The sequence below is a fragment of the Falco cherrug genome, chromosome 5, assembly GCF_023634085.1.
Source record: "Falco cherrug isolate bFalChe1 chromosome 5, bFalChe1.pri, whole genome shotgun sequence".
NCBI lineage: Eukaryota > Metazoa > Chordata > Aves > Falconiformes > Falconidae > Falco > Falco cherrug.
Genome location: NC_073701.1, coordinates 70,806,070 through 70,819,645, shown reverse-complemented (window position 1 = coordinate 70,819,645; position 13,576 = coordinate 70,806,070). Strand labels below are relative to the sequence as shown.

The window sequence follows — 13,576 nt, the reverse complement described above, 5'->3', positions numbered from 1 at the left end:
TACAGTAACGTCACCAGCAAGCCAAACCCCATTTTGGCTGACTGCATGTTTCTAGAGGAAGACATTGTTAAAATTAAAGCAGGCACTCTTCCCTGCTTCCAGAGCTACTTATCCATGGGGAGAGTGATGATTTGGGAGGGTATTTTGGGGTGATTTGGGCTCTGTGAAATTTCAGTGGCCGTCACACTGGAGCACAGAGAACTGTGTTGCACCGATACACAGGCCCATCAGTGAATGACTTCTAAATTCAGTTAGTGCTTGGTAATTCAGTATTTACAGATGTAAGGCCTGATTCTGGTTTTCCTCTACGAATTCAGGGAGAAGATGGCAAGGGGCAGAATAAGGTTTTGTACTAATCCTTATGAATCTGAGAGTCTTGTCAACCAGCCCCTGCCATGAAACATTTGCTCCCCCTCCAAGGTTCAGCACTCCACCAGGGCTTTGTGTACTTAGGTACATTGCTTGGATCACCTACAACAGCATCACTCAGCCCATAAGTCTTGCCTGCAGCGTGAAGCAAATGTTTCCTCTTCTACTTTCTGCATAGTTACAGAAGGATTTTCCATCAGATACAAGCAGGAGAAAACATTGTAATGGATCCTGGCAGAAAGAACAAAAGAGAAACTATCATTGAAAAATCATCAATAACAAATTAAACGTCTGCAGCCACCTAAAAGACCGCCCGTATCTTGAATTCTTCCAGCAGAATGACGCACAAAGTCCCAAGTGCTCAGGGAGCTGCAGGAGACAGTGTTAATTATTTTAAAGTGCAGTTAGTTCTACCTTGAAAAGTGACTGCAAAGGCACCACGGGGACAGCTGTGCCTGTGGCCTCTCCCTCGGTCCTGCTGGGTTTGTTTCAGGTTTGCTATGCAAACATGACCTCGGATCAGAGTCCACAGGATCTCTCCTGAACCACAGTTGGCAACAGAGTCTGGGGAGTCTGAGAGAACTGGTTGCCAGTTTAGGCCTCTGAAGTGAACTGGTTTCATCAATTTCTTTATAATGATTTTAGACAAGCACGTTAGCTCTGACAGTACTTCATGGTGTGCTGTTAATGCAAAGAGAGGAGCACAGCAACCCTGTGGTTTTAATTATGCTGGCAATAAGTAGTGTAAAATTAATCTCCATTATACATCAGGGTTGACACCATTGTGGTTTTACCTTTTAGTGCAGCTTTGTTCCTGTGACCTAACAGCTGCCACCCCAAGCCACACTCCAGGACAGACTTCAGAGAGTCACAGAACAGTTGGGGTTGGAAGGGGCCTCTGGAGATCACCTAGTCCAGCCCCTGCTAAAGCAGGTTCTCTCTCCCAGAGCAGGCTCACAGAGTTGTGTCCAGGCAGGTTTTGAATGTCCCCAGAGAGGGAGACCCCACAGCCTCTCTGGGCAGCCTGGTCCCATGCTCTGTCACCCCCACAGTAAAGAAGTTCTCCCTCATATTCAGCTGGAACTCCTGTGCTGCAGTTTGTGCCTGCTGCCCCTTGTCCTGTCAGCACACCTGAAAAAAGCCTGGCCCCATCCTCTTGGCACTCACCCTTAAGATGTTTGTAGACACTGATAAGATCCCCTCTCAGTCTTCTCTTCTTCAGGCTAAACAGGCCCAGCTCCCTCAGCCTTTCCTCAGAAGGGAGATGCTGCAGTTCCTTCATCATCTCCACAGCCTCTGCTGGCCCCTCTCCAGCAGCGCCCTGTCTCTCTGGAACTGGGATGCCCAGCACTGGACACAGCACTCCGGACGAGGCCTCACCAGGGCAGAGCAGGAGGATCCCCTTCCTCCACCTGGCCCCACTCCTCCTCATGCCCCCCAGGATCCCACTGGCCCCGTGGCCCCACGGGCACACTGCTGGCCCACAGGCAGCTTGCTGCCCACCAGGACTCCCAGGCCCTTCTCCGCAGAGCTGCCTCCCAGCAGGTCAGCCCCAGCCTGTGCTGGTGCACGGGGCCGTCCCTGCCCAGGGCCAGGACCCTACACGTGCCTTTGCTGAACTCCATGAGGTCCCTCTCCACCATCTCTCCAGCCTGCCCAGGTCTGGCTGAATGGCAGCGCAGCCTCTGGTGCGTCAGCTGCTCCTCCTAGCTTGGTATCACCAGCAAACTCGCTGAGGGTGCCTCTGTCGCTTCATCCAGGTCACTGATGAGCAAGTTGAACAGAACTGGACCCAGCACTGACACCCGGGGAACACCACTCACATTCACATGTCACATTAGGTGACCTGCATGCTAAAACTCACCCGTTGCTCTAGGAGCTGCAAATAGGTATCAGACAGTTCCTTGAGGACATGTTTCCTCCTTATGCCCTAAATTCCAAACCTTGTGGGGTTTGAAGAGATAATGACAGAACAGATGTGGTCATTCCTATTTCTTCTAGTCTAGATTGTTCCAGGACATGGAGATGGGATGTGGGTGCTTTGTCCATGAGCTCTCATTGCTAGCAAGTGACACCTTCTGTCTGCCACATCTTCAGCAGGCACCTACTCAAGGTGATGACCTTAGCTAGCACTTATCAATCACAAACAGGCCAAACAAGCATCCTGATTTCCCTGGTTAGTAGCCTGAGCATGTGGCCCATGGCTGAGCAAGCAGAGGATGAACCCTTCTCCTGTGTCTAACACAGGCTGGACTATACCTCACAGAGGGTAGCTTACAGAACTATCTTCTTTCTAGCTACAGATTCATTTTCCAGTGTAGCTCATTTCCAGTCTTCTCAGAAGAAAAATTTACATGTGTCCTTAATCCTTATCCTCACTGCAATTCTGAAGCAACCTGTGGACTCTTATCTGCATTACTGGGCACCTCTTGAATAAAAGGCACATGCAGTGGGAGCCCACAGGACTTGAAGTATCACTTAAGAGGACTGAAGTAACTAACAGGTCTCAGGAAGGTAATAACCACATTACCTTGTTGCAGCTGATGTGTACCTATTTCTAATCAGAAAGTTTCTTTAGTTGCTTTAAAACCTGATTTTCTTTCTGAAAAAAAAATATTTTTTTTGAACACTATCTCCTGAAAAACAAGCAGACTATGAAACAGGTGAGGAATTAACAGAAATCTAAAGGCAACATTCCTGAATGTTCCTGCAAAAACCTAGGGATGGGCACGCTGTTCCTGACAAACTGCACACACTGAGGAACTGGAGAGCCCTAACCAACAGCAACATAATTGCTCATAAGCATATATTCACTGTATATATTACATATCACCATGGCTAGAAAGAGGCAGGCAGGCAGGAAGCATCTCCATATTCCTTACCTATTAGTGATTGGAATGTTCTTGTTTCTCATTGCATACAGTAGTGTTGCTATGCAGTAAAGTGTCTCTGTCACATCCACAACAGAGACGGTAGAGCTGGGTCTCTGCAGACACACCATCAGCTTTTGGATGTCGCTGACGCCATCGGAGAAAAGCACCATGACTGTAATTATGGCCCATATGTTCTCAGGCTGGTATAGGTAACAAGAAAGAGTGAGAAAAACGCTTTGAGCCTTTAGGAGCAGGGAAACCCTGCTTCAACACCGAGAAACCACTTATGCCATGATGAATAGTTAAATCCTCTTCAGTCACCCTGAATAACACCCCAAGTGGAAAACCTTTAGACGCAGGAGGGTAGATATGACCTCAAAGCACCAGCAGTTGTTAAACCTGCCAAATAAACCAGTTAGTAACTGTTAAACCTACCCCTGTCCTGCTCTGTAAATGTGGCAGTTTGTTGACAACACAGACTTCAGCCTTTGAGAAGAGGTGATGACTCTTCAAACACTGCAGAACTGCACCAGGATCTACTTTCCGTCCGGAGCGTATGGCAGACACACACCTGCACAGAACGGGAACAGCAGCATTCGCAAAGAAGCCTTGTCAAGTAAGTTTACTCTCCAAGTATAGAATGCCTTCTCTAAAGTACCATCAGCCAGGCCACACCAAGTTTAACTATGCCTGGCTCTTTGCCCCTCAGATTTGATGGGATGCATTCAGTGCTGAGGCTGCAAGTTGCTGAACTTAAATTTCCAACCCATTCTTTTGCTGAAAGCCATTTAGACAAATAATTCCCCATTCTGTTACACAGATGTGCTTAAATACTTTGCTGCATCAAGCCCTTAGTCTGCAAGTTTCCTTCTGGCTGTCTCAAAGTCTCCTTCCAGAAGACGGATCCACCTTGCTCTCAACACAATTTGACTCTTCTATTTGCACCATCTAACTGCCACATAAAACTGCCCTCGAGACTACAGAGATCTGAACAGAGCACTTGCTTTTATCAGGGACCTAGGCTTGGGCTTGCTGCTGAGCTGTGACTGATAAGTCAGTGTGGGTCCAGAAAAGCAGGCTTTCAGGAAAGGAAAAGAAGAAAACACACTGGAGGTGTGAGGAACCAGGAACAAGAGCTCAAATCTCACTCTCCATGAGATACTTTATTTTAGCTAAATCCAGGAGATGCTGAGCCTTTCTTCAGACCCTGGCTGATCAGAAGATGGAAAAGCAGTGCTGACATGACAGATCCTGAAATGTAAAGGGATGCTGAAAGGGGTGCTTAAATTGAGTCTCACTCTTTCCAGCTGTCCTGGTTTCAGCCAGGATAAAGTTAATTTTCTTCTTAGTAGCTGGTGCAGTGCTGTGTTTTGGATTTGGTGTGAGAACAATGTTGATGACACATTGATGGTTTTTAGTTGTTGCTAGATGATGTTTATACTAAGTCAAGGACTTTTTAGTTTCTCAGGCCCTGCCATCAAGAAGGCTGGAAAGGCACAAGAAATCGGAAGGGGACACAGCCAGGACAGCTGACCTAAACTGGCCAAAGAGGTATTCCATACAATGGGATGTCATGCTTGGTATATAAACTGGGGGGAGTTGGCCAGGGCTTGCCAATTGCTGCTCAGGGACTGGCTGGGCATCGGTCAACGAGTGGTGAGCAGTTGTATTGTGCATCACTTGTTTTCTTTTTTCCCTTCCCTTTGGATTTCATTCCTCTCCCCTTCTCTTTCTCCTTTTCATTATAATTGTTATAATTATTATTATTTACTTTATTTTACTTTATTTCAATTATTAAATTGTTCTTATCTCAACCCTCAAGTTTTACATTCCTTGCTGATTCTCCTCCCTATCCCTCTGGCAGGGGGGAGTGAGTAGGTGGCTGTGTGATAGTTACTGGCTGGGGTTAAACCACGACACCAGCAGAGTCACCCTGCAGGAAGCAACCACACGGCATCCTCCAAACCTGTTGTTGGGAGCCAAAAGGCAGCAAGTGACAGGACAGCTCAGCCATTTTTTATTTTGTCATCTAAAGCTTGTCTTGGAGCTTCTGGCAGCTTCTCTCAATTGCTGTACCCAACCCGGCTGTGCTCTGATATACAGATGCATCTCCGAAACCTTCCTTTGAGCCTCCAAATTCAGCAGTTGCTTGCCGACACCCTCTTGCTCAGGCTCTCCTCACCTCTTTCCTACTCAGTGCAACAACCATCTCCCTGCCCTTCAAGAGGACACACCATCCAAGTCAAAAAGGCCACTGCCAAGACTGTTCTTCTGCCTCCTCTTCCCAATCCATGTTCAGCTCCTCCATCTCCTCAGACATTAGTACAAGGCTATCCCTGTCCCCGGCTTTGGAGCCTCTCCCTCACTTATCCATCACTTCTCACTTGCTGTCAAAATCACGGAAACTGCAGAAGTGACTTTGTAAGCCATCTGCTCAAAGCAGGGATGACTTCAAGTTGGGTTGTTTGTGCAGGTGAGGTCTAAGCCTCTCCAAGGATGGAGATTCTTCCCCACCTCTCTAGGCCAGTGTTTGGCCATTCTCCTAATATTCAACTGGATTTCCTATGCTGGAACTTGTGCCCATTGCCTTTTGTCCTGTCACTGTGCACCTCTAATAAGAGTTTGGCATTGTGCTCTCTACAGCCTCTCACTAGGCGGGGAAAGACAGCAATTAGATCCCCTTTCCAGCTCCTCTTCTCCAGATTTCAACCTCTACTGGTACATCACCTCAAATACTGTGTTCAGTTTTGGGCCCCTCCACTACGAGACACTGAGGTGCTGGAGGTGTCCAGAGACGGGCAACAGGGCTGGGGAAGGGGCTGGGGCACAAGGCTGATGGGGAACAGCTGGGGGAACTGGGGTGGGGGTGGGGTGTCAGTGTGGAGAAGAGGAGGCTTGTGGGGACTTTCTCACTCTCTACAACTACCTTAAAGGAGGATGTAGCAAGGTGGGGGTCGGTCTCTTCTCCCATACAGCAACTAACAAGAGGAAACTTACTCAAGTTGCACCAGGGGAGGTTTAGATGGGTTATTAGGAAAAACTGCTTCACCAAAAGGGTTGTGAAGCACTGGAACAAGCTGCCCAGGGAGGCAGCAGAGTCACCATCCCTGAGGTTATTTAAAGAATGTGTAGATGTGGCACTTAGGGACATGATTTAGCGGTGGACTTGGCAGTGCTGGGTTAATGGTTGGACTCAATGATCTTAAAGGTCTTTTCCAGCCTAATGATTCTGTGATGAGCACATGATCGTGTGCTCCAAACAGAACAAGGAAGAGGAAAGGGAAAGTTTTTTCCCTATTCTAGAACCCTAGTAGTGATTTCTGTTGTTAAAATAATTTCTCCCTCATCTTCCTGTAAGCCTCCCACCTCTTTGGAAGACAAATCCATTTGTCTCCTAGCAATTCACAGGATAAAATGGAAGAAGACCCAAAGCAAGGAAGGTCTGAGGGTCTACAGGTACAAACTCAAGCGCTGAAGCAGACTCACCTGATCAGCCCCAACACACATTCTTCCTGCTCATTTGTTATGGTGAAATCCTGCAAGATCTGTTCAACTCTGTGCAGGGCCGTGTCCTCCTTCATTAGGTACCGATGGTATAGCTTTTTCCAAGGAATGAACTAGAACGAGAAGCACATACCACCATCCTTCATCTCACAGCACTGGAAAATAGGTCTCTTCTGGCAATAAGCTAATCAACATGACTTCCAAAGACAACCTGGAGTTGAAAAAGTCCCTGTAGCTTGACGGAAACAGGTAATTAGTATAAGATGGAGAAGGAAAAAGGAAACAGAGGAAAGAGAGAAAGACTTGTTCCTCATAGCCTGCAAACATGTCTATAAAAGGCTGTTTTTTCTAGAATGATGGGAATAGGGTGATGCTGGTTCGGTTTCAAATGTCAAACCATTAAAGGAATGGGGGTATTTTAAGCACTACTGCACAGATCTGCTCTGAGCAGGGTCTGAGTGCTTAAAATCCCTGTGTCCATGAAGCCCTACCTTCCTGCAGCCTGCTGTTTGGATGTCTTTGGTAAAACCAGGATGCTGCCTTTTAGGCTAAGTCATGGAGTGAGGGGCAGGTTTGGGAGAGGGCTTGAGCACACTGAACATCCAATGCATGCATTTTCTATGCATCTCTCTAGATTTTCAGGCTCAAAGCATGCATGCTGTGCTGATAAAGCAGAGTGCAGAACATTTGCACTGTGACCAGCCTTACTTGTCCAAATTTACCGGAAGGGCATGAACAAGAACTTGGATCCCAAAAATATCTGGGCTGTGATCAGTCCCCTACCACTCTAAGTCAGGCCAAAACAGCTTCTTTGTACAAGCTGAGAGTTTCCAATGTAAATGGTGAGCGAGTCTAGTGGTGCCAGCTGTCTCCAAGCCACCTTGAGTTGAAATACAGAGATCCTTGTTACAGCCAGAATGACTGCCAGTGGGTTCACGACTGTTAGTACTGTGAGGGCGTTGACTGTAGATGAACCAAGCTCCACAAAACGGGGGTTAAAGGCCTTTCCTCTAAATCCATTTGACTACAAGAGACGCCACACACACACACATACAGGCTGGGGGACAGTGACGTACACTGGCCACAAGAGGACACTGCCCAGTCTGCCAGCCAGAATTTCCTGCATGATTCCCGTCAGAAAAAAAGGCTGCAAGGAAAACGGTGAAGGGGAATTTGGTGGAATCTTATAGGATGCTCTCTTTCCATGTATGGGAAGAATGCATCAAGGGAAGTTACCCCAATATTGATTTTCTGATACAAGCTGGTGTCTGAAGATGCCACTGTGGCCCAGAAGACCAAAAAATAACAAAAGACCTAAGAAAGGATGTGGGTATTAGGGAACAATAAAGGGATTAAAAGGAACAAAGAGACAGACACAGCATGGATGCTCCTACAGCAACACATGTAGCCACCAGATGAAGACAGAACGGAGCAGTAGGAGAAGAGACAGGCTCAAATCAATATCACAGCAGTCCTTACCAGTGGATCACTGACTATCTCCCTCCAGCAGCGACACACCAGGCTCAGGTTCTGATACAGATCAGTCACTGGTAGGAAAGCAAAGATGTTCCTAAGGACTTCAACAGGCAGCTTGCTAATGCTTCCCTGAGGCACTTCCCAGTTCCGAGTCCCCAGGAGTCCATAGTGTGCATCAGGGACTGGTTCAATTTCCATATCATCAAGTTCCTGCTTGATCTGGCTGTGAACCACCATTGGCTTCTTAGGATCACCCCACAAATCATGTACTGGCTTGTGAATGCCTGCAGCTGCAGTGGACAGAGGCCGTTTTCTGGAGTTTTCCTTGGGAGCTGGTAAAAGGTCCTCATCCTCCATAAAAGCACAGGAATCACCACTGATCTCCATCACAGTGGAGACACTGCTGAAGGAATCATCAGGTTCGGTGACAATGGGATCCAGGAGCTCTTCTTTGATTCTACTCTTCACCCCACCAGAACCTACTTGTGTCTGAGACTTCCTGAAGTAATCAGTGATGTTTGGCTGACCTTGGCCTGCAGAAACAAGAGGAGCACAAATGAAGTCAACAGAAACAAGTGCAAAGTGCACTGCTCCTAAGCTAACAAGGAGGCCAGAGGCTGTGTCAGGTGGTAGTTACTTCCACCAGGGTTCCTCACAGATGTATGAGTGATGAACTGTCCTGCTTCATATTGCTTCTCTGGTAACCTATGGAAGTCAACAGAACAACATTCAATCTGAGCACTGCCAAGGTACACTGACATCTCCACTAGCTTCTAGAAAAAGATTTGGTCTGCATGACAATCTGGGCATTCAGTCTGGCACTGTCAAGGTACACTGACACCTCCACTAGCTTCTAGAAAAATATTCAGTCTGCATGACAATCTCTCAGATCAACAATTCTTATCTACCATAAGGATCCATGTTAAACAGAAACATGGTTGCATGATAAATTTCCTGGGAGATATTTCCACTAGCCAAAGAAAGAGAAATAGGAAGGAAACAAAATGCAAGACTTGAGTTGTGGTGGTGTGTTTCAGACTGAGGTTGGGCTCTCAGTAGTTATTTATTGTCTTTAACCCAGTAAACCAGAAGCACGCTAAGATTTTATAAAAACTTCAGGGTTTAACTACTGCTCTGTACCATGAGAAGGTCACAGCACCAAGCCTCTAGCAGGCTGCTCCTATCACAGTATAAGAAAGATCAATGCGTTTAAGAGGATAAACAGACATTTCTTGCCAGATACTTTCTGGCTGCAATGTCAGAAAGCACTAGAGATGATAAAGGAAACAGAAACTTGGCAAGGGACTGCTCTCGGCAGCCTCTCCTTTCTCTGACAGCCACGCAGTCCATGTAGCACACAGAATAAAGTTATCAGCACTGGTAGTATTCATTCTGTCCTGTCCTGGTCTGCCAAATATCCTGATGGTTAGCTAAGAAGCAACCTGAGAAGAAAAAAACAATCACAAGCAACTATTGCTGATTTTAATGCATTTTATTTCTGGATGCTTGAGAAGGCATAGCTTAAAGAGGTCTGACTTGCAAGACATTTGTTGCTTAAAAAGAACAGCTTCCCTGCTAACTTTTAAGTCCAATACCCTAAAACCTGCAGCACCTAAGATTACTAATTTTTTTTTTAAAGTGAGATAATCGAAGATATTGCTGGTATGAAAATGGAAAAGAAAAGCATGTCTACAACCACAGAGTCTAGGACTCTGGTGTATTGTCCTGGCTCACCAGCAGATGTTCTCTGTGACATGAGTCAGCTTACACCAAGCTATAGAGATTCCCAAGCCTCCAGGGAAAACCTGAAATGCAGCTCAGTCTCAGCTTCCACAGTGACCAAGGTACTCAGGAACTCATGAATAATTCAAGATTTTTTTGCTTTGCTTTCTGCCTGTGTCCTCACCCACATGTGTGTGTAGCATCTCTTGTTGCTACATAAGTTTTGAGGCTGGGTCTTTAACCCGGCATCATGAACTATTTGAAAACAGCTCTTTTACCTTCAGTTTGAGCCCTGAGCCCTGCTGAGTGCAGATTAGCTCAAAGTCTTACCCATCCTCAAAAGCCCTGTGAGGCTTTGCCACTTTCGAGACCCGCATCGACAAACTGTGTATCACAATGTTTCCCACTCCCAGCAAAGTCAAAGATCATTAATATCTGTTAAGTGCTCAACAACACTTTTGCACTTCTATGTAACTAGACAGCTCATTATTAATTAATAATTATCCTAAAGAGCATCCAGTACCAGGAGTCACATCATTAATACTGTCTAATTGCAGAGGCTGTAGCATTCCCCAGAGAGCGCTGCTTTTCTGCCCAGGTAGTCTCTGACAGCTCAGTGACAGAGATACGGAAGCACTTTGGTGTGAGGAGAGACTAAACACACACATGAAGGCAAACTTGCTCCCCCATAGAGGGAAGTAGTCAAGAGATCTCTTTTTCTTGCCACTTGGCTTTGTGGAGGCAGAGATTAAGCCCAGTTTTGCCATGCACCACTCAAAACTGTCCACTGTCTTCCATCTGCACTCACCTCATCTGGCATTACTCCTTATCAGTACAAGTTCAACAATGGATTACACAACACCCTTTTACTCCACACCATATTAGCATTTTTCTCCCCCAAATCCCTCAGCCTTCAAAGTTATTCATAACCAGTGTACCTCCTCGATGTCTCCTTGTGTGGTGGGTGGGATAGAGGCCCCTGTTTACATCTCCTCTTCTTTGACTCAATGGCTGTGTCAGGGAGGATGAACCTTCTGCACTCTGTGCGAGAGCTTCGCAGTCAGCAGCAGTAAAGTGCATTTTTTTGAATCGCTTCACTGCTTTGGCAACATGCAAAGAAAGACCCCAAACCCAAAGCGTTAGCAAACAGCAATAAACAATCCATGCCTTTAACAGAGGCATACAGTTTATTTTCCGAAATTTTATCGACAGTCCCAGTGTTTCAGCCAGGATTTTCTTTGAATAAATCATAGCAGATGCTCATATAACGCTCTGGTGAGGCACTAAGGAGGGCAATGCATCATGTCAGGGCAACACATCTGCTGTCACTGCAACAGCAACTTCACCCCAGGTCCCCACTCCTGTGTGGTACAAAGCTTCAGAACAAAAGGGACTACATAAACCCAGAATTCTAGCAAGTTTTGTGATTTCTCTATAATACTGTAACACGGACAAAACAGATACAAGCATCTGTGTAAATGCAAAGTATCATTAGGAGGAGGCTGAGGAAGCCTGCAGAGGAAGCCTGCGCAACCCTCTGCAAAAGGTAACAGTGATTTGCTGGGGGAAGGTCAGAGCCAACATTCAAACACACAGATCTGAGCCTCTTGCAAACAGATCCAAGCTGGGATCCTCCATTAAGGAGGAAACAACCCACTCACAGTACAGCTCTTCCCCATGAGGATGGTTAAGAATCAGCAGAAAACTATCTGGAGAGTTATTTTAAGAAAACCTTACTTAAAATCTGCATGAGGTCCCCTTTTCTGTACACAGCACAGCCAGCAGAAAATGTACAAACAATGCAACTTGCCTCCACCAAGAAATGCTCACGAGAAACCCGAACCCAGGGCACAGGATTGGCTTCCTTCCGATAGAATTATCAGCAAAACAATGCTCATGCGGTTTCACTTTTACTTTATTACTGCACTGTGCTGCAGATGTTAGATTCCTTTAACACGTTTATGGCAGCCATTAAAGCAATCAACTGATTTCATACAGCAGGAGCCAGGGGTCAGTTTGTTTCATTATGCTGCTTCCTCCTTTTCAGCCATGTCAGTTCGATAGAGCAGTGTTAAAAGCACCCGCTGAGCTCCCTGGGGAGGCTGTTTTCTAATATCCCATGTTCCTCAAAACACAGCAAATGAGGCAAGCACAATTAAAAAAAAAACCAATGCAAGACAGTCCTGTGGCACTTAGGGACATGGTTTACTGGTGGGTTTGGCAGTGCTGGGTTAATGGTTGGACTCGATCTTAAAGGTGTTTTCCAACCCAAATGATTCTACGATTCTGTTCTACCTAAAAATAGTATTTCTCACTTTTCTCACTTGAAATTGAATTTTTTTTTTTGATCAAACAGCACAAATCATTGAGGTGCTCCAATTCTCTTAAGCACACGGTCTCGGCAAATGTCAGAGCCGAGGTACCAGCTCCATACCCATTCCTGAAGCTATCGGACACAGAAAGGTCTCATGCGAGACTGGATATAGGACTGGGGGCAAAAACTCTGCTCTCCAGCCCCAGGACAGCAAAACCCCCTTGTGCCAGGACCGTGGCTGAGGGTTCAAGTCCAGAAACCCAACACAAAAAGAGCTGCTTAGGATTCACCTGCATGCATCTTTTTTCCCTTTTCCCAAGATTTTCCATTGATGACAGCAGAGGCACAAGTGCTGAGCAAACTCTGTGTTGCAGGGCCCTGACACCTTTTATGGCTTCAACCATGTAAGGCACGTAATGGAGAGCAGAGCTCATCAGCCATGAGAAGTCACCCCAGCTGCGAAGTGAAAGGATCAGCCATGAGCAGCAGCCACAGAGGATGGGGGAAGCTCCAGGAGGACGTTTTCTATGTTTCTATTTGGGAAGAGCTGGGAGCTGCTCCCTGTCCCCACCCCCGGCACATTGCATCCAAACCGTTTCCCCACGCAGATGCACCGATCTTGTGCCCCCCAGCAGCCCAGGCCCCCCCCCCAGGGCTACCCCACACTGGCCCAGAACAGCCCCCCCATTGCCAGCCCCTGCCCCATGCCTGTTGCCTCCATAGCCAAAGTCCCCCCCTCCTCCGTGCCCCCCATTGCCAAGGGCCACCCCTGTTGCCAAGCCCCCTTCAATGCCAAGAAGCCCCCCCATTACCAAGGCGCCCCTCATTGCCAAGCCCCCCCCCCCCAGTGCCGTTTCCCCCCACCAACACCAAGAACACCCGCCATTGCCAAGGGTCCCCCTGTTGCCAAGCCCCCCCCCATGCCAAGGAGCCCCCCCACAATCAAGGGTCTGCTCATGACCAAGCCCCCCCCCAATGCCAAGCCCCCCTATTACCAAGGCCCCCCTCCACTACCAAGCCTCCTCCATGCCAAGGAGCCCCCCATTACCACACCCCCCGTTACCAAGGGTCCCCTCATTGCGAAGACCCCTCCTTCCCCCCATTGCCGAGGATCCCCTCATTACGAAGGCCCCCTCAATGCCAAGGGTCCCCCCTGCTCGCCCTCCCCCCCGTTCTCAAGGGACCCCCGCTGCTGTGCCGGACCCCCGCAGCCACGGGCCGCCCCGCTGCTTACCCCGCTCCCCCCGCGCTCCAACCCGCCTCCGCGCTCCCCGCGCGATTTCGCCGGCCCCGCCCCACGGACCAATCAGAGAACGCG

General features: G+C 47.6%; 1 protein-coding gene across 5 annotated transcripts in view; it reads right to left on the bottom strand.

The window, feature by feature from the left end:
* The window catches only part of FBH1 (F-box DNA helicase 1), a 31,894-nt gene extending 18,363 nt beyond the window's left edge, over positions 1-13,531 (bottom strand). Inside the window, exons 1-8 of one of the 5 annotated variants that reach the window (XM_027800030.2) lie at positions 13,493-13,531; positions 12,549-12,714; positions 10,883-11,044; positions 8,226-8,755; positions 6,729-6,859; positions 3,678-3,813; positions 3,252-3,442; positions 505-600 (exon numbers count right to left, since the gene is read on the bottom strand). In XM_027800030.2, the coding sequence (XP_027655831.1) occupies positions 505-600; positions 3,252-3,442; positions 3,678-3,813; positions 6,729-6,859; positions 8,226-8,755; positions 10,883-11,044; positions 12,549-12,558 (1,256 nt within the window). In that variant the 5' untranslated portion in view covers positions 12,559-12,714; positions 13,493-13,531. Of the gene's footprint in view, positions 1-504; positions 601-3,251; positions 3,443-3,677; positions 3,814-6,728; positions 6,860-8,225; positions 8,756-10,882; positions 11,045-11,681; positions 12,124-12,548; positions 12,834-13,492 lie in introns of those variants that run through there. The other 4 variants (XM_055711028.1, XM_027800032.2, XM_027800033.2 and 1 more) reach the window with 4 other exon arrangements.
* Between the last annotated feature and the right edge of the window lie 45 nt (positions 13,532-13,576).